General features: G+C 56.7%; 1 protein-coding gene across 3 annotated transcripts in view; it reads left to right on the top strand.

Moving 5' to 3' along the window:
• The window catches only part of MXRA7 (matrix remodeling associated 7), a 37,383-nt gene that overhangs the window by 1,691 nt on the left and 12,879 nt on the right, over window positions 1–22,813 (top strand). For 2 of the 3 annotated variants that reach the window (XM_068913552.1, XM_068913550.1), the window contains exons 2-3: window positions 12,916–12,976; window positions 17,806–17,905. In XM_068913552.1, the coding sequence (XP_068769653.1) occupies window positions 12,916–12,976; window positions 17,806–17,905 (161 nt within the window). Of the gene's footprint in view, window positions 1–12,915; window positions 12,977–17,805; window positions 17,906–21,380; window positions 21,462–22,813 lie in introns of all 3 variants that reach the window. The other variant, XM_068913551.1, reaches the window with a different exon arrangement.

Raw genomic sequence — 22,813 nt, 5'->3', positions numbered from 1 at the left:
GTTGAGTGCCCCCATCTGTATCCTGATGCTCTCTCTAGCGAGTATGAGTGAGCTCTGAGCCCAGTCTGGGGGCTGGGGATGTGGGTCTGCCTTCGTCTCCTGTTTTCTTCTCTGGGACCTGAGCTTCAGTGCGCTCCCTCTCCCCATCCCAGCAGACCCTTTGCTGGTGGGTCTGGTTCCTGAGAGCAGCCTCCCTCTCTCGTTGCAGTGTCCTGGAAGCCTTGGCCGCATCTGTCCTTTTGCAGCATGATTTATTGGTGCCTCTGACTACAGTGAACTTGTCAAGCTGGAGAGCCCCTGGGCCTGCTTTTAGCTGGCAGGATCCTAACTAGGCTAGCTCAGCAGAACGTCTGGCTACTTGGCCTGTGCCAGCTGTAGGGCCCAGGGTGCACCCAGCACTTTCTGAAAAAGTGCAGCATCCCATGGAGACAGATGAGCTCATCCAGCGCTGCCCGGAGCATCGGGGCTCCTCTGCCGTTTCGCTAGCACGAGCCTCCTTGAGAGTGTTTCTCCTCTTGTCTGGCTGCTCTTCAGTCCAAGTCTCTGAGCAGACGTTTCTGCGAACCTCTCTCCTTCAGAAACGTGCTCAGCTCCTTTGACCATCTGTGGCCCTTCTGCACTTGCACCCTCTCGCGCTCCCGTCTGCTCCCTGCCCATGGCTGGGCTTGGGGCAGCCTGCAGGTGTGCTTGGTGTTACCTTCCCTGCCCTTGGACCCTCCTGGGCAGAGAGAGGGAAGGAGGACTGCAGGGTGCTGTCTTGCCTCCCCTCCACCCTGTCTGACCCAGTTAGCCCCCTGCTAGACAGCCCTGCAGCCTCGGAGCTGCCTTCCTGTAGAGAACGGCCTCTCTTGAGGTCTGGGGCAGACTGGATCGTGCGGTGTCTGTAGGAGGGTGAGCGATGTGGGCACGTCCCTCGGGATGCTGGAGAGGAGAGGGCTGTGGGGACAGGGAGTGCGTGAGGGCAGCGGCGGACAGAGGCAAGGACTGTGAAAGGTGATGGCTGGGGTCTGGGGATGGAGAACAGCAGCGGGGAGGGGTGTTTTTCACTGCTGAGTTAAGTGTGTGAGAGCGCTGGCCTCTGCGTGATCTCCTGGCTGCCAGGACCGCTCAGCGCGGGCCAGCTGAGCTGGTGGCCCCACAGTGCCGGGCAGCCGGCAGTGGGGTGGCGTGGAGGAGGGAATGTGTGCCCGTCCAGGGGGCTGTGTGCGCGTGTGAGCAGGACCAGCACCTAGCTGCCTGGCCATGCCCTGGGAGCGACTGTTGGCAGCTCTGGAGAGTCTCCCCTGAGAGTCTCCTCCCTATTTTTTTGCAGTATGCGGTATGCAAATATCTTCAAAGCTGCTTCATTCCCCTTCATTACCTCTACCTAGGCCAAAGCCCAGCTGATGTAGCTGGGGGACAGATTCACCAGAGACTAAAGGGCTGGTTGTCCAGTGCTGCTGTCCCACTTCTCTGTCCAATAGAGCCGTCATACTTCACAATGTCCCCTCTCCCCATTATTTGGAAGTTCGATGGGGGTTGTCCAGGGGGGTTGCCATCTCTTGCTGGCCTCCAGCAGTTAACCTTCCCCTGCCTTGTGGGCTGGGAGGAGGCCGGGCAAGATTGAACATGTGGATGACAGATCTGTCCCCTCTGCTCATGGCAGGAGTGTGGCTACAGCGCTGTGGCTGGAGAACTGCTGAATAACCAGGTATCTGAGAAGGGGAGAGGTGTGGGGCATGAGGGCAATGAGCGAGATGGGGTACTGGGGTCCTTGGCCCCCCCAGTCCAAGTCTAGGGTATGGCACCATCCGAACTCTGGGGCTGGCCTCGGGCCGAGGACTTGGTCAGAGTAGCCAGTGCTTTAAGGGCAGCTTCAGCTGAAGCGTGTCTTGTCAAACTCGTCTTGGCTCTGCTGCGAGCTGCGGTCCCTTGATGTGACTCAGCACACAGGGTTCTCCAGTACCATCCACGGAGTTGCTCTGCTGCGGTGTGGGGGTGCTGTGCAGGCTCAGGGCTGCTTGGTTGACTTGGTACATCAGAAAGCAGAGCGTGCCCAGCTCTGCTCGGAGATCTCTCTTTTTCTTTTTCTTTGTTTTTCTTTCTTTTTTTTTTTTCTTCCTCCCCTCCCCATCTGCCCAGCATATACTGCATCAGGCTGGTTCAGATTCTCTGCAGCCATTAACCAGTCAACCAAAATGCCGACGGATGAACCTGCGTTGGTGTGTTCATGGCTGGCTGGAGCTGTGCTCCCCGCTGCCCGCGATGGGCCCGCTCTCTCCCTGTGCTGTGAACGCGCGCTTGCTGAGCACTCTGAGCTGGGAACATCTGCGTGGCTCTCTGCCTTCCTCGGGCTCTGACCTCCTGCCTCCGTACACCATCCCGCGTGGTCTCCCAGCACGGTGGTGGAGCAGGGTGCCAGCTCCCGTTCTTGCCCTTACAGTCGATGCGATCTTGATCTTAGCGCCTTGGTGGGACTGTGCGCTGCCTGGTTAATGTTATGGCTCGGCTTGGCTTTTTTGGAGAGCCATGTGCCCCGAGCTGGGGATCTGCCCAGTGGATGCTGTCATCTTGCCTGTGCCTGGTCCGCAGGCAAAGCATGGGAGGGGACCTGCCATGGAGCTCTCTGCTTTTCCCCAAAAGGCTTTTTTGCAGCGCGTACCCTGCAGGCTGGAAGCGCGTGTGGCCATGCTCCCAAAAATGCATGGGGAAAAAACAACGTGACTTTCCCAGTGTCCTTCGGTAGCCAGCAGCAGTGGGGACAGCCCCGCAGCTCGGATCCCCACGCTCTGCCGGCTGGGTGGCACCAGCCCTGCTGTCATGTCGGGCTGCTTTTGATCGGGGTACGGGAACCTGCGGCCGGCCGGGGGACAACCGCGGGGGCCGGTCTAGAAGAGGAGCTGCTCGTGCTGAATGAATGGGCCTGTTTGGGGAGCGGGGAACCTGCGATGTGAAACCAGCTGGTAAAAATCTGTGTGGGTTAAGGCTTCCCTGCCCCTCTCTGGGAGGAACGGGCCATTGCACTGTCATGCCCAAGACTGTAAAATAAATCGGTGGCAAAGAAGGAGAAAGGAGCCTGGGAGTCCTGTCTCTGTTAACCGCTGGTAGTGATTCCCCTTGTCTCTGCTGGCTCCCTTCACTGAAAAGTTAATTAGTATGTCATTGCCTGCCCTCATCGCCATTCCCAGCTTGTTAACTCATGAGGCACTTCTGTTGGAGCGCTCCTGAAATTAAAAGCTGCTCGGCGGGGAACGGCAGAGCCGCCGGGAGCTGCCAAGTCCGGTCCGGAGAATCAGGCAGAAAATTCCAATTCTTTAATTAACGCTTCCCTCCTGCCCGGAGGCTCCCAATGTTTGCACTAGAGAGGCGGGGGTAGAAGAGATGGCCCTTTCCTATCACAGGCAGGGAAGGAAGCTAAAGCAGGAGAGGACAGAGCACCCATGCAGGTGCCCAGACCAGCAGGCAACACTTCTCCATGAGAGCATCGCAGCAAGTGCAGAGCAGCCTCTGGAAAGCGGGTGCATCTAGGACCGTCCTGTGGAGGTATCCCCAGTAACAAGCCCAAAACAAAGCAGAGAAGGGACAAAGGGAAGATGGCGGGGCGAAGCAGGGTTTTCAATGGTGGTGGTCCAGCAGTGCCACTGGGCTGCCATCCTGCTACGGGATGCCATGGAGAGAGCGAGCAGGCAGAACTGGGCATGGCAGGGCAGCCGCATCTGATGTGTCATCCTGGAGTGGGACAGATCCCCTGGTGCCAATGTGTCACCTTGGGGGACAAGAGTTGTGGTTGAGGCATGCGGTTGCCATCGGTGTGTGAGTCAGGACAGGCCTGCAATAAATCAGTGCTCTTTTCTTCCACCGGAGGCTGGAATGGGCCAGTTGGTCAAGGATTGACCACAGTCCATCAGTGCGAGTGGAGTAAACAAAGATGTTCAGGCCACCAGGCTCTAGCATCTCAGAGGGAGTGTGGGTCTTGGGGCTGGGCAGTGTGGAGGTGGCTCGTGCTAAGACACCCCTGGCCATGTTTCCTTCTGCACCCCGGGGCCAGCTGCCCAGCTGGCCACGAGCTCTGTTTTATGGCTGGGCATCCCGCAGCCCAGCTGCTCCCCGGCAGGGGTGGCGGGAGGTGCGAGCGGCAGGAAAGCAGGCGCCTGGCTGCGGCGTTGGGCTGCTGGGGACTGCGAGGCCTTGGCTGGAGCAAGGCCAAGTGGGCAAAGATGGGGAGAAAGGGGATATCTTGTGTGGGTGATCCAGCCAGGGGTGGCCTGGTGCTTGGGAGTGCCCAGCTCAGCCCAGTCAGGGAAGATCGTGAAAACCCTGCCCGTCCGGGACAGCGTGCTTCCCTGTTGCCAGATAGCGAAGGCACAAAGGGGCTTTCACCTGCCTCTGCTGCAAAGCTTCCCTGCACGGGCACCTCCTCCCTGGGGCTGCGCTCCCCCCGCCGCGTGCCCTCGGTGCCTTTCTCGGGAGCCCCGAGCATCTCTGACTGCACCACGTGGCTAAAGCCCAAGTCATCCCGCTCCCAGCAGGAAGCAAGCCAGGGGCCCTGTTCAAATTGGGAAGTCGGCATCTTCATCCTCAAATACCTCCTGCCTCCTTTCCCCAGTGCTGGAGGCGAGAGAGTATCTAATTAGCCTGGCTTTAATTGGCTCCTGGCAAGCTTTGCTGGGGTTGGAGTTGAGCAGGCTGGTCCTGTGCTGCCCCAGGGCTGGAGCAGGTGCTCTCCTGTCGCCGCAGAGCGTTTGGCAGGGGTGGCGGCGACGTGCTCGCCCTCGTTGCAGGCTTGGCGTCTGTCACGGGTCAGTGTCACTGGGATACAAGGCTGGGCAGACTCTCCTGCTGACCCCTGTAACAGCTCTGATGCGCTCCGGCTCTCGCCCATTGCAGGCTGCGTCGCTAACCAACGTGTTGCCTCTTGCAGTGATTCTGCAAATCAGAAAGCAACGGCAAAGCAAAGCAGGACATACATGGTCGACCTGGGGAGCATGGGCACGTGTCCCACCTTCCCTCCATCTGAGCTGCGGTGTTGCAGCACGGTGCTAATGCTGGGACCCAGTGCAGGGGGCCTCGAAGCATGGCTGCGTCTTGGCTTTACGGCTGCTTGTGGCAATGTGAGGCCTTTTCTGCAGGGCCCAGGAGGTCAAGCTGCTATTTGGTGCTTCTGGAGGGAGGGCCAGGCTGGGGCAAGTCCCCTGGGTGTTTGACCTGCACGGATGTAGTCTGCTGCTGGAGGAGAAGCCACGAGGGCCAAGCTCCTGCCTCTGCACCCTGTGGCTGGGCGGCCAGTCGCTATCAGACCACAACAACATCAGCAGCCTGGGAGGTGCGGCAGAGCCAGGATGCTGGTTAACCAAAGCCTCTGCTGCCTGCAGAGGCACCAAGGAGAGGTTCCCTTTTGCAGGGACTGCCACCACCCGGGGCTGGATGGCATCAGCCTTCAGGACATCGCTGGCTTTCAGAGGTTTGGTTGGTGGCCTGAGAAGTCCCACTGCCCCAGCGAGCGATGCCCTGGTGTTGGCGTCTGTGGTGTTTGCTTGCAAGAGGCACTAGCAGAAGAGGGAAGCACTGGACAAGCTGACAAGCAATATTGGGGTGCTGCTTTGGGCTAGGAGGTGACACTGCCTGTGGGGGCTGAGAGGGGCTTGGCCCAAAGCTCAGACACCTCGTCCTGCTAAGGGATGTGCCTGGGTTTCTGCAATAGGACCCGACGCTGCCTGTCCCCTCGCTGGGGGCTGCGTTGCCCCATGGCTTCAGTGGCTGCCACGCTGCAGCTCGTCTGCTGTTCTTCAGTGGTGTTTGGGGTGGACTGGTGGGAGCAGACGGTCTCTGGAGCTTTTGGGAGGCCAGGCCTGAAAAACCCCTCTGCCGCACAAAGGCACGTCCTTCACCAGCCACCCCGCTCCCTGAGGTTGGGAGGACCATCTCCCGGGGCAGAAAAGCAGCTCTTGTTTTGTAGCAGCTGCTGCTTTTGCTGCAGGGAGGATGGAGAGCCCCAACAGTGGGGTCGAGGTGAAAGGGAACTGCCAGCATAGCAGCTGCCTCGCTTTGCTAAACTCTGCCCAACTTCTTTTTTTTAAAAAGCTTCTTCCTTCCCCTTTTCCTCCTGTCTTTTCTTTTTCTGGCTCTTTCTTGTGTGTCTGCCTTCTTCATATTCTCTCTCTCTTGCAAAGTCTTGCATCAGGCTTGGATCAGAAAGTGCAGCCATAAATGGCAACATGCTAGGCCCAGGAGTTTATTCCAAGACAAATTTCTCCCCCCCTCCTTTGCAGCCTGGGATCTTTGCTTTTCCCAGAGTTGGAGCGGGGCCGTCGGTTTTCCTCATCCTGTCCGTAGGTGCCAGGGCAGTCCCTTTGACCGAGGAAAAAGAGGGGGACGCACCAGCCCGACAGCGTCCTCATATCCCTTCTGAGAAGGGAAACCCATTGCTCCGAGGGGTTTGCCTGGGGGCCGGAGGAAGCGGAGAGGAAATGGCTCTGGTCGGCCAGAAACAAGCTGAAAACCAGATGATGCTGTGACGGCGAGTCCGAACCCTGTCTCCCTTAGTGCAGGGAGCTAAGTTTGGCTTTCCTGCCTGGGAACCCTTCCCTCGCTCTGGGGTAGGGTTTTAAGCGGGCTAATACGGCTTTGAACACACAGAAATGTCTTATGGGTGTCTGCTCCCTTGGGTACCTCCCTTTACTATTACCCCAACGTGGGCTTCATAACCTGGTGGAGGTGCAAAAGGAGGCATGTGGCCAGCCCATCCCAGGGCTATGGAGCCTTCACCAGGGTGTCTGAGCCCCTTTCTTCTAGGACTGGCAACAAAGGCCCAGGACTTTGTTGCCAGATGGTGGCAAAGCCAAGAGTGGGGATTTTGGAAGGCCAACTCTGAGCTTACGCGTCTGAGCCATGCCTCTTCTGGGTGACTCAGGATGTCAATGCCGAATGGGGTCCTCCGTGGCCAGTGCTGCCCATGCCTGGAATTTCCCAGGAGGTCTCGTCCTCCCTCCTGCTTGTCTTAAGCCTCAGCTGCTGCAGTCAGATGCGTTATATAGGCGTCTTGGTTATTGGCCATTGAAACTAAAGGGCAAAACCACATTTCTGATGATCTAACAAATGCTTAAGCTCTAAAGCCAAGACCTATCAACAGACAAGACAAATGTATTGTTGCATTAGTATTTAAGGGTGTTGGATTTGGACCCTGCGGTGGCGGGTGCTGTTTTTGGAAGAGGGCTGTGATTTTGAGGCAGGTGTTAGCTGACTGCACTTCTCATGGCCTGGGCCCTGGGAACCCAGTTCTCCTGAGCTTGTTCCTAGCTGACTCCAGTCTGGGATGAGTTGTCTAACCCAGTTACCAGTGTCGCCTCCCCCACCGTGGCACTTAACAGGCAGTGCTGGACTTTCTGAAGCCCTCGGCAAGAGTTAGAAACTGGGCTTTATTAAGATGTGAGCGTCCCTGGCACAGGAGCTGCTGTGAAGTCGGCCAGGTCCGGCAAGTTTGCAAGCAGGCGCAGGCTGGGAGGGACGCAAAGGGACGTGCTGGGTACGTTCCCAGCCCTGCGTGTCCTTGGGGCCAGGCAGCTGCTGTCTACCGCGTCTCCTTCCCGAAGCCCGCAGCAATGCGAGCTTTGTTTGCTGCAGCAGCTGGCCTGGGCGGCCCATGTCAAGTCTCCTCCAGATGCTCCCAGATAATTACGTGGCTGCTTCCCTCTGGCCCACGGTGCTTTTCACTGCCCTCTCTCTCTGCTGGGAGGCTTCCTTGTTGCTCACCCAAGCAAAACCGCAGCAAAACGCAGGCTAATGGGCCAGCAGTCGGAGCACTTGGGTTCCTGCTTCTCCGGCAGGTCGTGGTGCCATCTGGACCTGGTCCACATTTCCCTCACTCCCAATCGCTTGAAACGGTCTCCCTGCGTCACCTCTGGGCTGTGTTTCAAATAGAAACTTGCTATAGCGCCTGGCACGGGCAGACAGCTGGGGAGCTGCCGGGAGTCCGCAATCTCTAGACGCATCCAAGTCTGTAACTTGTGACCCTCTTTGGTTGTCGAGTCTCCTAGCATTGTCCTGACACCTTCCCCTTCCATTTATCAGCTGCAGCCGGCAGGATCCTGCCCTGCCCTCCGGGAGCATCCCCAGGCCTTGGCTGCGGGCAGCGCTCTCGGCTGCTGTAGCCCCACGGCTGAAGGGGATCCGGCACAGCAGCACCCACCAGCTAAGGACATGACTAAGGAGCCAGCCCTGAAATGTGGGGCAAGGTCCCTGGCGGTGTCGTGATGCTCCTCTCGGGGGGGCTGGGATGGGTCTCCCCTCTGCCCTGGCTGGAAGCGATGGAGAGCACAGCCAGGCTGTTTGTGTTTGTGTGTGTGTCGTTTTTGTCCCTGCCGACTGTTTTGCAAGCCTGCTGGGAGGCTGCTCCCACCCCTGCTTTGCTATTTTGCGCTGAGGCCAGCTGGACACAATGTACCGGGCCCCTGCCCACGCGTATCCTCCTCTGCGGACACCGGCCTGGCACAGCCGGGGAAAGCTTCAGCCGAGAGAAGCGTTTGGGCTGGGGAGAGGGCAGGGAAAGGAAAGCTTTGCATGGGTGTCGAGGCGATTCTGCTTTCACAGCTGACGTGGGGCTGAGAAAACAGGCTAGCCCGGCACGGGGTCGGGAGCGGGGGGCGAGAGGGGGTTTCAAGGCGATACGACCCTGCGAAGGGCAGCTGCGATGCAGAAGGTAGCTAGCAGAGCAGGCCCGCAAGCGTTAAGGGACTGCGTGTCTCCAGGCCTTTCCTCTCCTCTGCCCCCTCCTTCTGCTAGCCCGGATCTGCTGCATCAGCATCCTGGGGAGCTGCCTCCGGCCCTGCCAGCAAACCCGGCAGCTGAGCCCGGCGGCGGGCGGGACGCTCTCCTTCACCTCTGCCGGCTCCTCGCGAGCGTCCCGGCCCCGGGGCAGCGCGCCCGCCCGCGTGCACCGAGGGGAGCGTGGCTCTGTGCTGCGCCGGTGTCCGAGGCCTGGCTCGAGTCACGAGCGTTTCGGGTCTCTGTTTGGTACCCCTCGCTCGGATAGCTGCGTCATGCTTGGCACGCGGATGGAAGGGCAGCTCAGGCGTTGGGGCCAAGAGGTGGCTGCTGGCCACGTAGGGAGATCTGCCCACGCGTGCTGCGGTGCCTAGTGAAGTACAAGGAGGGCTTGGGAGCATTTGTGTTTTGCCTCTCTCCAAAAAACACCTTTGGGTGCCTCCCCCGGGCACCGGCCTCGGGCGCGTGGGTCGAATGGGGTGGTACGTGGCTGTGCAACTACTTTTTGCTAGACCTTGGTGCACGGGAGGGAGAGCCAGCTGCCTGCCTGGGCAGGGGGCAGCCCTGCCGCTATTTTGGGCCGGGCAGGCACAACAGCGGGCCGGGCTTTGGGAGCAGCAGCAGGAACGTCCCTGCACAAACGCAACCCTGCTGCTCCATCATCTCGGGGTAAAGGCAGCCACGGGGGCAAAGCCCGCACACTGCGCTCGGCTGGGGGCTTGGAGGGGCATGGCAGGGGGGGTTCGGTGGCCTTTCCTGGCTTGGTCTATTCAAAGCAGAGAAAAACAGTGCTTGGGGTTGCAAACACGCCTCTGAGATGTGCGGTGCCTTGCCTGCGTTGGGGGTTTAATGAGTGTGGTGACGTTACAGCAGCCTAGCGGGTGGCTCTTGGCGGTGCTGTGGAGATGGCTGGCGGCTGTCTTCTCCGTTCAGGCGCAGAGCAGCAAGTTGTCCGACACTCGTACGTCGGCCTGGCGAGACGTGTTATTTTTCAGGCAGGATGGAGATCTATCGGGCTGCCTGCAGCGGGGATAAATCAGCATCTCCCCGCCGTCCGGGGCGGCAGGGACTCGCTCCAGCCGCGGTGGGTTTGGGCTGCTGCGGCGTTGCTGGGGTGGTCCCTTCTCGTGGGCCGGCGTCGCCGGTCCGGAGCAGCGCCTGGCTCTCCTCCCGTCCCTGCCGCCGCGGGCTGCCCTGCGTCTCTGCCTGCGGGGACGTGCCAGCGAGCGGCGGGGCCGGGGAGGCAGGCGGAGAGGGACGTGCGGAGCCCGGGGCGGGAGCGCGCCGGGGAAGGGAGGTGCTGGCATCTGGCTCTGAGCGATCCAAGCAGAAAACCGTTGCGCTCCAGCGAGCTATCAGCCGCCGCGGGGCAGGGGGTTCCCAGCGCGGCTAGAGCACGCGGCCTATGGCTGTCGCTGGGCCTCCCAGGCTGCGTGCTCTCTGCTCCCATCAAATGTTTCTTCCTCCGGGACGGAGCCGAGATACCCTCCTTCCTGGCAGGTCTGGGGCTCCTCTCTGCTGGGCCCGGCAGGGAAACTGCCCCGGCCCTGGCTGCCCCGCCAACCCGGCGGAGCCCGAGGCCCCTCCGGGCAGGGCCGCCGCTGCTCGCTGGGGCTGATCCCGTGAATCCCGTGGGGTTTCGGCGCTGCCCGTTACGAGGGGGTGTCCGGGACGTCCTGGGAGGCAGGACGGTGCCAAGCTAGGACGGTTCCCGTGCTGGGGATGTGAAGCTGCTGGGAAAAAGACAGCACCCACGTTTTCTACTTGCTTCCACCGTTAAATGCCCTGACGCGCTTGGCTCCAAACGGGCAGGCAGGGAAAGATCCCTCCTGTGCGGGAGGGCTGCGTCTCCCCCGCCGGGGAAGCGCTGCCCCGGTCTCGCGGCCCGGAGGAGCCGCTTCCGCCAAACCCCCCGTGGCCTGGGCCAAGCATCCCCACGCGGTGGCCTCCCCGCGTGCCTCTGACGTGGTTTCCTTGGCTCTGCAGCGATGAAGAGGCTAGTTTAGGTGCTGCCGCCACGGCAGGGGTGAGCGGGGGTCCGGGGGGAAGCGCCGGGTTTGGAAGCGGGACCCAAAATAGCTGTCGCCGCTGGGGGCGGGGGTCTCGGCCGCGCGTCCTTCTGGGGAGCCCGCGAGCACAGCGGCAAGAAGCAGCCAAATGGCTGTGAATAATGCACATTCCTCGCTGATGACGAACTAACCTAGTTTGGGGCTCTGGGCTGCGTGCCGCAGCGCCGGCCGTTTACACAAAGCCGCGTGCTGCAAACGCTGCGCTGGGCCTGGCACGGGGTCCGTCGCCGGTTCCTCCAAGCAGCCAGCCCGTCCGTCCACCTTCGTTTCCTTTGCGTCTCCTTCCCCCCGTCTTCTTCTCCCGCATCCCTCGCCGCGGTGCTCCTTCCCCCCCGGCCCGCGCGGGGCTCTGCCAGGTGCTGGGCTCCACGGCGGGCACGCAGGCACGTCCGCGGGGGCATTGCCACGAGCGCCTGCCTTATCTCCAAGACCGTAGCGGTCTTTGCTCTCCCTGCTTGCTGCTTACGTGGCTTTCTTCCGCGTGTCCTGCAAGGGGAAGGAATCTGGGCTTGATAAAGCCTGTTGTAGCTTATAGGAGGCAAGCTCAAACATTTCCAAACTTGCTTTGCATTAAAAAAAAAAAAAAAAGCGTGTTGTTTACTTGCTGCTCCTGCCTCTGCTCCGAAGATCAGGCTGGCAGCGGGAGAGCCCGCGCCGCCAGACTGCCCGTGGTTGAGGTGCAGAGGAGGGCACAGGTCCGAGGCAGGAGCTCGGTCCTATTGCTGGGCCAGGGCTTGCAGCTGGGGCCTAGGCGAATCCCCCCGATTCTTGCATGGGTTGTTCGTCCCAGCTGGCTTCTTGCAAGGCCAGGGAGGTGCTGCAGTCCCTGCCGTAGCCTTATTGCAGGGTGGAGGTGAAGGGAAAACCCAGTGTTAGCACATCGAGGTCTTATAATTCCTGTGAGAAGCAATGAGGGCCCAAAAGTATTGGACATGTCTCACAAGGAAACTGTGGAAAACCAGAGGCAGAGTAATATATTTTAAAACAAAACCTTCCCCTTCTCCACCGCTTTCTGATGACTTTTTTCCTGCAATGGTCTATCACTCCTGTGCTTCGGAGCAGCAGCTCGGACCATGGCTGCAAGGTGGCTTTTGCTGGGGACCTGCCTGTTCCCAGTCCTGTAACAGGCCGTTGCCATCTGGCCTGTGCACACAGGAGAGCTCCCTGCCGTTCGCAGCCCGGTCTCCCGCGTGGCCCTGGGCGGCAGCTTCCTTTGCCTGTGGTCCTTCTGTGCCCGGATCATGCCTGAAATCGGCCTCTTGTGCTCTTGATGCTATTTCTGGTGCTCAAGAGCCCCAAGGGAGGAAACAACTTTAATCCCAGCCCTGTGGGCACAGGGACTGAGATGGCCTTTTGTGACACGAGTGCGTACATGCTTGCATCCGCGGTGTGCCTGGGTGAGGCTGGGCGGTGGGCGCTCAGCGCCGGGGTCGGGTGGCACTGGCCGATGCTGCCAAGAGCGTGGGCAAGGGGCCGAGGCTCCAAGGGCTGGCGGGTGCCTGGTGCTCGGGGCGCCGGGGGACGCTGAGCAGTGCCTGCGGTGCTGTAGGGGCGCCTGGCCCAGAGGATCAGGCGTGTTGGGGCTGGCGGGACAAGACTTTGCCTTGCCCTGAGCCTTGCCTCCCTATTTTCCATGGATGGTCCCTTCAGCAACACGGGCCTGGGAGCCCTGGGAAAATATTGGGCTGGGCAGTGTGCTCCGAACTCATACGGCTGGTCTCACTCAGCCCTGAACTAGCAGAGTACTTCTTAAAAACTTTAATTTCACCATGAGTATGGGGAGATTACTGGCCTTCACTGATGCTAAGCGTCAGTGGAGAGACAGGCCCCTCCAGAGAAGTCCCCAGGGAAGAGGCTAGTTCAGGCCCCAACAAGGGCAAAAAGCCGCCACCAACCAGCCAGAAGAAAGCAGATTAACGAACACTGCTTGCTAGCATCCTTTTGCCCTCTTCCCTGCAAGAGGCAGCGAAGGAGTAAGCAGCCCTCGCCTGGAAAGCTCCAGTCTGGCCACCTCTCTGCCCAGCTGGGCCCTCGGGCCCTGGCTGGGCACGGCTTATTTGGCACAACAGCTTATCCTCATGGCTGCTCTGTTTTTAACTCCTTCCAGGAGGAAGATCCGGACTCAGAAACCGAGAAGCTGGTGGTGAAAGAGCCGGAGGATGAGGATGGTGAGTGGTGGGCAAAACAGCAGCTTGAGGGGAGGATGCAGCCGGGTCTGAGGGGCAAAAGCCCCCGAGTGTTTGGAGATGGTCTCCTTCCTCCAGGCAATGCAGAGGAGGGGGACCAAGGTCCCAAAATTAAAGGGAAATACAGGGAGAAGCAAACCCCTGGGGCCCTTGCAAGCAACCGGAGGGTGCACTTCTCTCCCCGCTGGTGGCAGAGCCCAGCAGAAGTGAGAGGGGGCGCAGGGCAGGAAAACTGCTGCTGTTTTAATTCCCCAGCTGCCACAGCTGGCAAGGAGAGAGCAAAGGGAGGCCAGGCACGAGGAACACCTTGCCTCGTGGCGCGTTCCCTGCGGGCCGGGTGGTGGGCTCCAGCCCTGCCCCGGGGAGCTGTAGTGAGGCTGTCACCATCTGTACGCACAAGCCCCCAGACAGGAAAGCCTGGGAGCTGCTCAGTCCAGCACCGGGAGGAGAAACAGCCTGCGATTAGCTCCTGCAGCGGCCGACGCTGGGGCTCTGCCTCCTCCCGCCAGTGGAACGGTTGATTCGGGTGCTCCCCATGCCGGCGAGGTGCAGAGGTGCCAGCGTCAGCAGCCTGGCAGCCCCGCGCGGGGGCTGAGGCAGGGACCCGGCCAGGAGCCCAGAGCTGGGGTGGGCGAGGGCCAGATTCACTCGGCAGACCCTACCCCGCTTTCCACATCCCTCCGGGTGCTTCATGGCACGTCAGCCCCGTGCCCCACACCTGGGGCAGCTCTTCCTCGTCTTCCTTCCCCAAAAGCAGCCCCTTTTTGCTTCCCCCCTGCATTCTGCCAGATGTCCCTGGGCCGTTTGCCATGGGGAAGGCTTTTGGCTTGGCTTTATGATGAAGCTGCCCAAAAAGCTCCTTGCTTGCATCCAGGAAGATCTCTAGAGGCTTTAGCCAGAGCCGTGTTTAACTGATTAGTCAATTACTTGATTGGAAAATGATTAATTGACTAATTGGGATGACGATTGTGCTTGTAAGAAAATGAAACAGATGGTGACAAGCAAAAGTGTGTCCAAAGGGGGTTCTGCCCTCCCAAGCAGCCTCAGAGATGCTGGGACATCCCAGAGAGCCCCTGCCTCGGGGTGGCTGCAGGGAGACGGGGCAGCAGGAGCTTGGGGCGTTCCCCCTTCCCTGTCCCACTTTCCGCCTGCCCTTTTTAAGACGCCGCGTGGCAATCCCCTGGCTCAGGAGGATTACGCCTAATACTGCAGAGAAACAAACTTTAATCCTGGTGCCGTGCCCACGAGGTTGGGGGAGCGCCTGTCCCATTTTGGAGACGTGAGCGTAAGACAAGAGGAGCTCAGGGGGGTGGCCTGGGGGCTGCTCAGCTCCTGGCAAAGCCGGTTTCTGGGACTGCTACAGCACCACTGCGCATCATCCTGATGCGGCTGCGGTTCAGGCTGCGCTGACAGCCTTGGCCATGGGTTGTGGCTAGCCCAGAGTCTTCCCTATGCACCTGCTGCAGACAACCACCGATTCCTCTCCTAAATTATTTAGAGCGTTTCTTAGGTGTTTCGGTAGGACTGGATAAAACGATGCCTCAGGCTGACGCTGAGGTGGCGAGCTGTGTGCTGCTGGTAATAACCACAGCGCCCCTGGGTTTGCGAGGGGGCAACCTCTGACCTTCCTCTACCACGTCTCCTATACATTGCTCAGGTCCTAACCCGGTAAGGACCTCTCACCGCCGCAGATATGCATCTGTGGAAATCCGTGAGCACATATTCCCCTCCTGCTCACACGCAGGTTTCGGTGATCAGCCAGGCAGGCAGTCTGTTACTGTGCCAGGAGCGGAGCCCAGGCATCCTGGATGCTGCTGCTACGGCCAAACCACAAAAGCAGACTTCTCCCCACTTTTTGGGCAACAAGGCTTGCATGGGAATTGGTGGGGAGGTGGCAGGTATTCTCTGTGCTGCCAGGGTGTGCTGGAGCACGCGTGCGGGCAGAGGCGAGCTCCAAAGGGCGCTTTCTCCCTTTGAGACTCTGCCTGCTCACATGTTGCCCTGCGAGCTCAGGGTCAGGCACTTGCAATGCAAGGGAAGAAAGATGAAAGACAAATGTTTTCTTTAATATTAAACTTGCTGAGGGTCTGAATAAGTAGGTCACCTCATATTTCTGCAGTGTTTTTGTAGTCTATGTGAAAATGCTGCCTCCCATTTTCCATTTGTTTTCAGTCTACAGAGAAAGTTCCTGAGCTCAAAAAACAGCCAGTGGTTTTAAAAGCCACATGCTGGCTCCTTTTTAACTGCAGTACGTGGGCAGTGAGATAGGTAGCCTTCTCTCCTCCCTCTTCATTTATTCTTTTCTGGTGGAGTGGCAATTAAACTGCCCTTTTTTGGACAGGCAAAATCCCAAATCTCAATTCACTTGGCAGAAAACCATATGAGGGAAACAATCTTAATTGTCCCTGAAATCAGGAAAGCTATACAAAGGTAATAAAATGGCTCCTGGTCTGCATCAGGGTAAGAAACAGGATGTTACACCCTCTTTTTTTTTTTTTCCTCTTAATATCTCCCAAAGCAGCAGCCAGCTGAATTTTCTTTCAGTGCACTTTTACAGCCACCCTGCGGGGCTGATAAACTGCAACATTACTGCTTATTTCCAGCTGGCCAGACTTGTTTGTTTGCTGGAACAGAGGGTTTTTCCACTGAGGGAAGTGGGATATGGCCAATCTGAGTGTTCAGGGCTGCAGGGTCAAAGCACTGGGGTGCTCGCATTTGGACACTTTAAAGGCGTTGGGGAAAGGGCTGGCCTTGTTTTTCCCCTAGGAGGCCAAACAATGTTTTGGGATTAGAGAAATGCTCCAGGTCAGTAGCTGATCCATTAGGACTTCACAGGAAAGCTCCCCAGGACCAGTGATGCACGGGAGATGTGGAGAAGAAGGGAGGAAACATCGATAGCTGCAGGGAGGAGACTTCTGTGAAATCTCCACCCTTAACTGCTCACAACTCGCTAACATCGTGTCATGCTGGACACCAGGCACGCTCTGTACGTTGACTCACTTCCTCGGACTCTAGCGGCAATGACCTGCAGCGCCTGGGACGCCCCGGTCCTGTACCTGGCTGTGCAGCCTTCGCAACTTGTTTTCAAGATCTCAGATTTCCCCATCTACAAAATGGGGCTCTAACTTGCTGATTGCATGGGAATCCCCTAGGTCTGTAAAGTTTTGGCTGCAGCTTTATGTGCATGAGCTTGGGGTTGAAGAAGTCTCTAAATCAAATGGTTAACCCTTGAGAGAGGGAGAAAAATCCTTAAGGACAGTGTGGGCAGGAAAATAAAGGGAAGTAACTGATGCTGAGTCCTTCTGGACGTGAGAAGAGGAGAACGAGAGAGGCTGTGGCGCATTTTTCATGAGGGCAGGTGGAGCAGCAGAGACATCCATGGACGTGGTGCCTGCAATAGCTGTGGTGTGTGGCCTGGAAGGGTCTTCTCAGGTGGTTTGGGACAGAGGATGGGTCCATAGGTTATGCACAAGTTGGAGCTTTTTCTCCTGACGTAGAAGACAGAAGACCACCTTTGGGGTCTTGTTGGTGCCTGCAGGTGTCATCAGGCATTTGATTTGTGGATAACACACAACTGTTTAGGGACATGCAGATAGTAAGATACCGTTCGCTTTTTGTGGACCCCTTGGAAGTAGTCACTAGGCTCCTCGGATCTATAGACTCTGTGGAAACAGCAGATGTTTCTGTGTGGATGTGGAAACAGCAATGCTAGATGGCTCAACATAAGGCAGCCCAGTCCTTCAGTCCTTGGGAGATAAAGGTGCATAGATAAACAGACCACAGATAACCAGTAAAGGCAACTAAAAACGTCCGCTCTTCCCGGGCTGCCCTTTGGGTTGACCTCCACTCCTGTTGTTTCCTGCCCATCTGCAAGAAGATAAACCAGAGGAGAGGTTCTTAAAAGCAAATAGTGCTGTAACGAAATCCGATTGGAAAAGGATCGGCTTTGGCTCAAAGTCCGTGAGCTTCAGCACTCTAATTAGCACAGGGCTGAGGCTGAAGAGTCCAGGGTGGGTGGGAACGTGGAAGAGAGCACCCGGGCCAGAAGAAAGAGGCCTGTTCCTCTTTGGGCCTGTCAGCTGTGGCAGACTTGGGCACAGCTGTGGTTGGTGCTGTCAGGGTGGCCTTGGCTCAGCTCTGTTTGCAGTCTCAGGATTTGCAGCATGGCAACCTCCTTTCTTTACAGGTTTTGACAAAGGCTGTGATTTGAAAGGTCAGGCTGCAGGAGAGCTGATGGAGCTGACGGGGGCTGTGTTGCTTATGGCAGTTCTGCTTGTAGCACCATCTGTGACCCCACAGCATAGCAAAGGGCCCCTGGACGAGGAGGAGGAGAGAGGAGGAATGCAGGTCTGGAGCGGTAAAAGCTGCAAGCTAATCAGGCCAGGATTAGCATGTCTTGATAAGCCAAGATGGACTTGCAAGGCTCTGAATCCAGGCGGAGCAATAGCATATGATTCCTGTGCTTTAGGATTTACTTGTATCTGTGTCCAGAGCTCGTCATGCATAGCAGTCCTCACACCAGTAAAGTTTCTACAGCCTCGGTGGTTTCCAATGCTAGCTGCAGCCAGGACTCCTGCTCCAGTCCTCTAAAGCCAGCAAATGCCTTGGTCGCCAGGAGACTCCGCAGCCAACTGTGACAGAGTCTGCTGGGATGGCATAGCATTTGGGGTGCATGCTTGGGAGGAGGGGTCAGCAAGCAGCTCAAGGGAGCGAGCCCATTGCTGTTTGTCATTGCTCTGCAGTGCCTGCTTTCTGGCTTACATGAGCTCCTGCTCCTCTTTGTCTCTCCCTCTCTTTCTCTCGCTCTCCAGCTGCAGATGAGACATTCTCCTTTAAGTACAGTCCTGGAAAGCTGAGGGGAAACCAGTACAAGTCAATGATGACCAAAGAAGAACTTGAGGAAGAACAACGGTAAGCTGAGTTTCCTTTTGCTTCTTGCCCAACACTATCTTGTTGGCATCTTCTTGAAGCAGTTGGGTGTGTTCAGACCTCTCTCTCCCCAAATTACCTTGGGGGACTTGGCTCAACATCTCATCACACCTTGGATCCAGTCCTCTCCCACCTAGGAACATGTGAGAACAAATGGAAGAAATGCTGATTTAGGAGATGGAGACACAGCGGCCCTAGGTTCCTGTGGAGCTGTTTAAGCTCCTTCTCTGGATGCTTAGACCAGCTGATGCAAGTTGGTGTCGTTTCCCCGATCCCATAAGCACTATGCTGATTTACATCTGTTGAGCACCTGATCTCTAGCTTCTAGCACTTCCTCTCCTTTTACCTTGTGGATGGCCTCCAAACTGAGGATATGGGTATAGCTCAGAAGTACTGGAACAAAGTGTGTGACTGTAGAGCTTTAGAGTTCACTGTGACTGAGGAAGGTTGGGAATGTCTGTACTCAGGGCTGGCTTCTCAGATGCAAGTGATGGTGGGGTTATGCTGTGTAGTGGGCCTGGCAGAGAAGGCAAATTGCCCATTTCTCACTTATTTGTTGAGAAATCTCCAAAGGTTTACTCCTGAGTTGAACCCTGCCTGACGGAAGGAAGTGCCTGTCCTGTTACCAAAGACCAGCTTTCTAACTCAAGAATTCCCCCCTTCTCAGCCTATACCAGGAAAATCATAAATCTCAGCCTATACAAGGAAAATTGAGCTGCAAAGCCCTTTCCAAAGCAGATCTGTGGCTGTCAGTGTGCAGTGACCTCCTTTGTCTGGCAGTGTGGGCTCTGCGCTGTGTGTAGAGGGAGTCAGCCCACGGGCACCCTTAGCCCATGCTAAACTAGAGACGTCAGACCATGCGGATGAGGGCTTTGCCCTACAAATGGACTCTGTGGCAGGCTGTTCCCTAGCAGACGGGTGCAGCTCCTACCCCCTCCCTCTTGGGAGAGCTGCAGAGAACTGATTCCCCGGTGGAGGCTGAAGGCAAGCCTAGGAGGTGCTGCCTCCAGCTTCCCTGGTTTGGAAACAGCTTTCCTCTGCTGGGTAACTGCAGGCAGGGGCTGTTCCCTCCCTCACTGTCCCGGCAGAAGGGCTGAGGAACCTGATTCTCCACCCAGTGGTGACCACCCTCTGACATGATTTGGGGGAATTTGTGGCCCCTTGCCTGTGATACCATGGTTTGGATACCATGGCAACCTGCATGATATAAGGCCTAACACAGACAAAGTGGAAATTTGAGTACAGCAGGGTGAAGGCAAGGACAGAGGGATTGTATCTCATCCCTGGATCAGGTGCTCTCCTGCTAGGCAAGCCTTGCTTCAAGGCCCTTGTAGTTCTGGCTATCGGGTGTTGGAGGCTAGGCTAACCAGGGTCTCTCTGCATGGCTGTGTGCAAGGGCAGTGTGGTAGGCAGCTCTCAGCCTTCCCTCCTTGTGAGGTTGTGGGGGAGCAAGTGGGGCCTGCTGTATCCTGGTGAGGTCAAAGCAGGGAAAATGTGAGTGCTGGCTAGCAAATCTTGGACCTGAGAAACCTTTCCAAAAGAGAGATTCTCCGAGCAAAGAAAGTCTCTTTCCCCTTTAGCCCCATCCTGAACCCACCCAGAAGGGTTGTGCAGGGCTAAAGCATAAATCCAGAAAGCTGCCAAAAGAATAGATTTGCTTGCTAGCAGGGCAGTTGCAAGGCTGAGTAGGGAGGACTTTTGCTATGGCTTTTCCCCTCTGAACTAATCCTTCTTGGAAGGAGCCAGTGATTTCAGGACAGACATCCTGACAGCTTTCCTCTCTAGCCGGACAGCAAGGGATAGGGTCTCCAGCTAGGAGGAACGAAGAAAGTGCACATGAGCCTGTTCCTCTTCTTGGTGGCTTCCAGACTATCTTGTTCTCACTGCAAAAGCCTTGCTGTGTCCTGCCCTGTAAGCGAAGTTGTCCTCGAAAAGGAAGCCAGCAAGCCTGAGTCAGATGCTACAGCAGTGTAGGAAAAGAATGGCTTTGCTAGAAACTCTGGCAAATGTCTTGTTGTTTTGATGCCGGGCAGTTAGGGGCTTATGGGGGAGCTTTGCTTGTCCCTGGCAGGATCACCCTGCTGCATGGAAAAGCCACAGCTGCCTTGAAGGGCCATGCTTCACATCAAGCACCGTGTCTGTGCCCCAGGCAGTAGTACAGCATGGAGGTGCTGGGGCTGGCGCTGAAACGATCTAACTTATTCCCAAGGTGAGGCCGGGTGGCCGTGCGGGGCTCCGTGCAGGCTGCCTTAACTAGCTGAACCTGCAGCCCACGGCATTTCTCTCTGTGTTGAACCTGCCTGACTTTGGTGTCAAGAAGCGTCTTCCCTTTTTCCCCTGCCTTTCAGGCTCCCAGCTATCCTGGGATCTTGGGCTTCATCTGCCTTACAGCACTGCTAGGAGCAAAGATTTGCAAGGGCTGTGAGCTCTGGGGTCAGCAGCTGAAAGTAGGTCTGGTTGCCGCTGGGTTAACTCTGCATTGCTAGCATCAGGGAGGATGTGGTTTGCTCTTTTCCTTTTGTTTTATCTTTATTGTACATTAAGTCCCTAACCTGTAAAACACTAAGCAAGTCTGTTAGCTTTGTTGTTTTTTCACTCAGGGAAGGTGGCAGTGCAATGAACTGAGTGAATGTGAAAGAAACACCACTCTTACAGATCCTGCTAAACACTGATACAAAAATCTACCTGGAGCAGGCAAATTCAGACCAGCCCTTTTGCACCCCGCAAGCCACCTGAGCAATTGCTCCTTGAGGTTTCAAGGCCAAGAGTCCTGCAAGGCCTCGGGCTGGTTCCTCTGTGGCAACAAATGCTCCCACCTTCAGCCCAGGGTCCCAGGGACACCACTGGGAGATTGGCAATGGACAGCAGTGGGACTGAGATTTCATGCTCTGGACTGTAGGATGGGCCCAGGAGGTGGTGGACCCTTCCCAGGTATGTGGGACCTCCCAGTCTCATGTCAGTTTGGAGTGATCCCAGGGTGCAAGTGTGTGCATAGGACTCACGGACAGCATGTGGGCCTTGGGGTACCTTCTGAAGCTCTCAGCAACCTTCTCAGCAACGGCTAAGGGCCGTTGGCAGACTTTTTTTTTTTTCCCCCTACTGTTCCCTTATTTTCTTGTCTCTGTTCCATATTTCTGTTGTTTCTTCCTTTAAGGCAGCTTTGTGGATTTTTTTTTGTCTTGTTTTGTTGCTGGCTTATTTCCCTCTGCCCTGAATCTTTGCTTTGGCATCAGCAACTTTCCTTCCAGGCCTCAGAGGTGGTGTAAGGGGGCAGGGCTGCTGCCAGGTAAGGCACTCACCGGGCAAGCTGAGCTCAGCCCAGCAACCTTCTCTGTCCTGCACCTCACTCCCTCCAAGGTCCTGTTCCTCTCCCTGACTCCACACCCTCCCCGCTCTCCTGCAACCTGACTGTACTGCCATTCTGCTGTGACCCAGGTTTGCCACCTTTATGTTGCAGGATTGAGCTGACCTCTGATCTCACATCTCTGTAGCAAGTACCTTAGGTCCTCGGCCACAAACATTCTTGCAAATCTTTTTGGTAAGGACACAATGTTTCTTAGAAGTAGTGGTACCACTGATAACATCTGCTAACGTGTCTTGCTTTTGATTTTCTTTTTCTGGGGGAAGGGTTTGTTTCTGGGCTGCAGTTGACCCCCTGTCCCATCTCCTTCACGACCTCCTTCCCTCTTCCCTCCTCATAACAGATTAATGAGTCTGCTCCCCTCTGCCTCCATCTCCCTTTCCATGAGCGCTCCAAAAGGACACCGGGGAATGGGGTCTCTCACATCTCCGTGCTAACCATTTTCATGTGGATGCTTGAAGTTAGACATCCCAAGACCACTTCTAATTTCTGATTTGGAAAATTGGGGCCATGGAGTGAGCTGATAAGAGTTAGTCCTAAGATGTGTAGCCTAAGCTCAGAGACAAGCTTTGTGTTTGATTTTAGCCCAGTGCTGTCAGCCTTCCAGTTTTCCCCTGGACCAGCATGTACCTTTGTGAAGAAGCTTGGAAGCAACATCCCCAGAAATCCAAGCGAGCCCTTCAGATCTCCTGGAGGCTACCTGTGATTGTGCTTGACATCAGCAGTCCATGGCTCTTAATTTGGGGACTATTGATTTTGGAGGTGCTATTGAAAGATTTACTTGCTTTTTCCTGGAAGATCTGTAGGACTTCAGACAGGAGTGGGCAGACAGGCAGTAGAATGGGTTATTTAACCAAAAACCCATTCGGCTCTAATCCGCATCACTCCAAAAATTGTGGTTGTCTTGGCTACTATTTGCTTGTGGCTTCCAACTGGTGCTAAATCTGGACTAAAAGGGGAAGGAATGTGACCTTTACTAACAGATGCAACTTCCTGCCTCTGGTTACTGGAGTCTTAAAAAACAGAGGGACTTCTCAGTAAGGGAGAAAGGCAGTAACTGTAGCTGGCAAGTGTATCTGCTTTGGTGGTGGCTATGCTTGATCACACCTGGTAGATTACCAGTAGTTTTAGAACAGAGGCACATAGTGTTTGCTCCCTTGGGGGAGAAAAGCAGTCTGGGCAGGAAGGGGAAGAGCGCGGGGGAAGGATGTAGCCTTTAGTCAAGCCAGCACAGCGTATTTCCCAAATCCTTCTCCTCTGCACCTGAGGCTTTTGGCCATCTATCACCAACTGTAGCTGCCATGCTGCAAAGCACTGGCTTGGCCTGACAAATGTGACTTGTAGCAGTGCGGCTCACCCTGGTTCGGCCAGGGAGGAGTTGTATAGTCATGAGACGCAGTCCATAACGGCTGACTGCTGGGCGCTGCTGCACTGACTGGAGCACCTCTGTGCAGGTGGGGGAGGACGAGGAAGGGCTCCCCAATGTGCCTTCACGGTCTGGCTTGCTTGGATGGATTGAAGTGGTCTCT

This window comes from Struthio camelus, chromosome 19 (genome assembly GCF_040807025.1).
Source record: "Struthio camelus isolate bStrCam1 chromosome 19, bStrCam1.hap1, whole genome shotgun sequence".
NCBI lineage: Eukaryota > Metazoa > Chordata > Aves > Struthioniformes > Struthionidae > Struthio > Struthio camelus.
The sequence above is the reverse complement of the archived record's forward strand: the minus strand, read 5'-3'. Positions and strand labels throughout refer to the sequence as shown.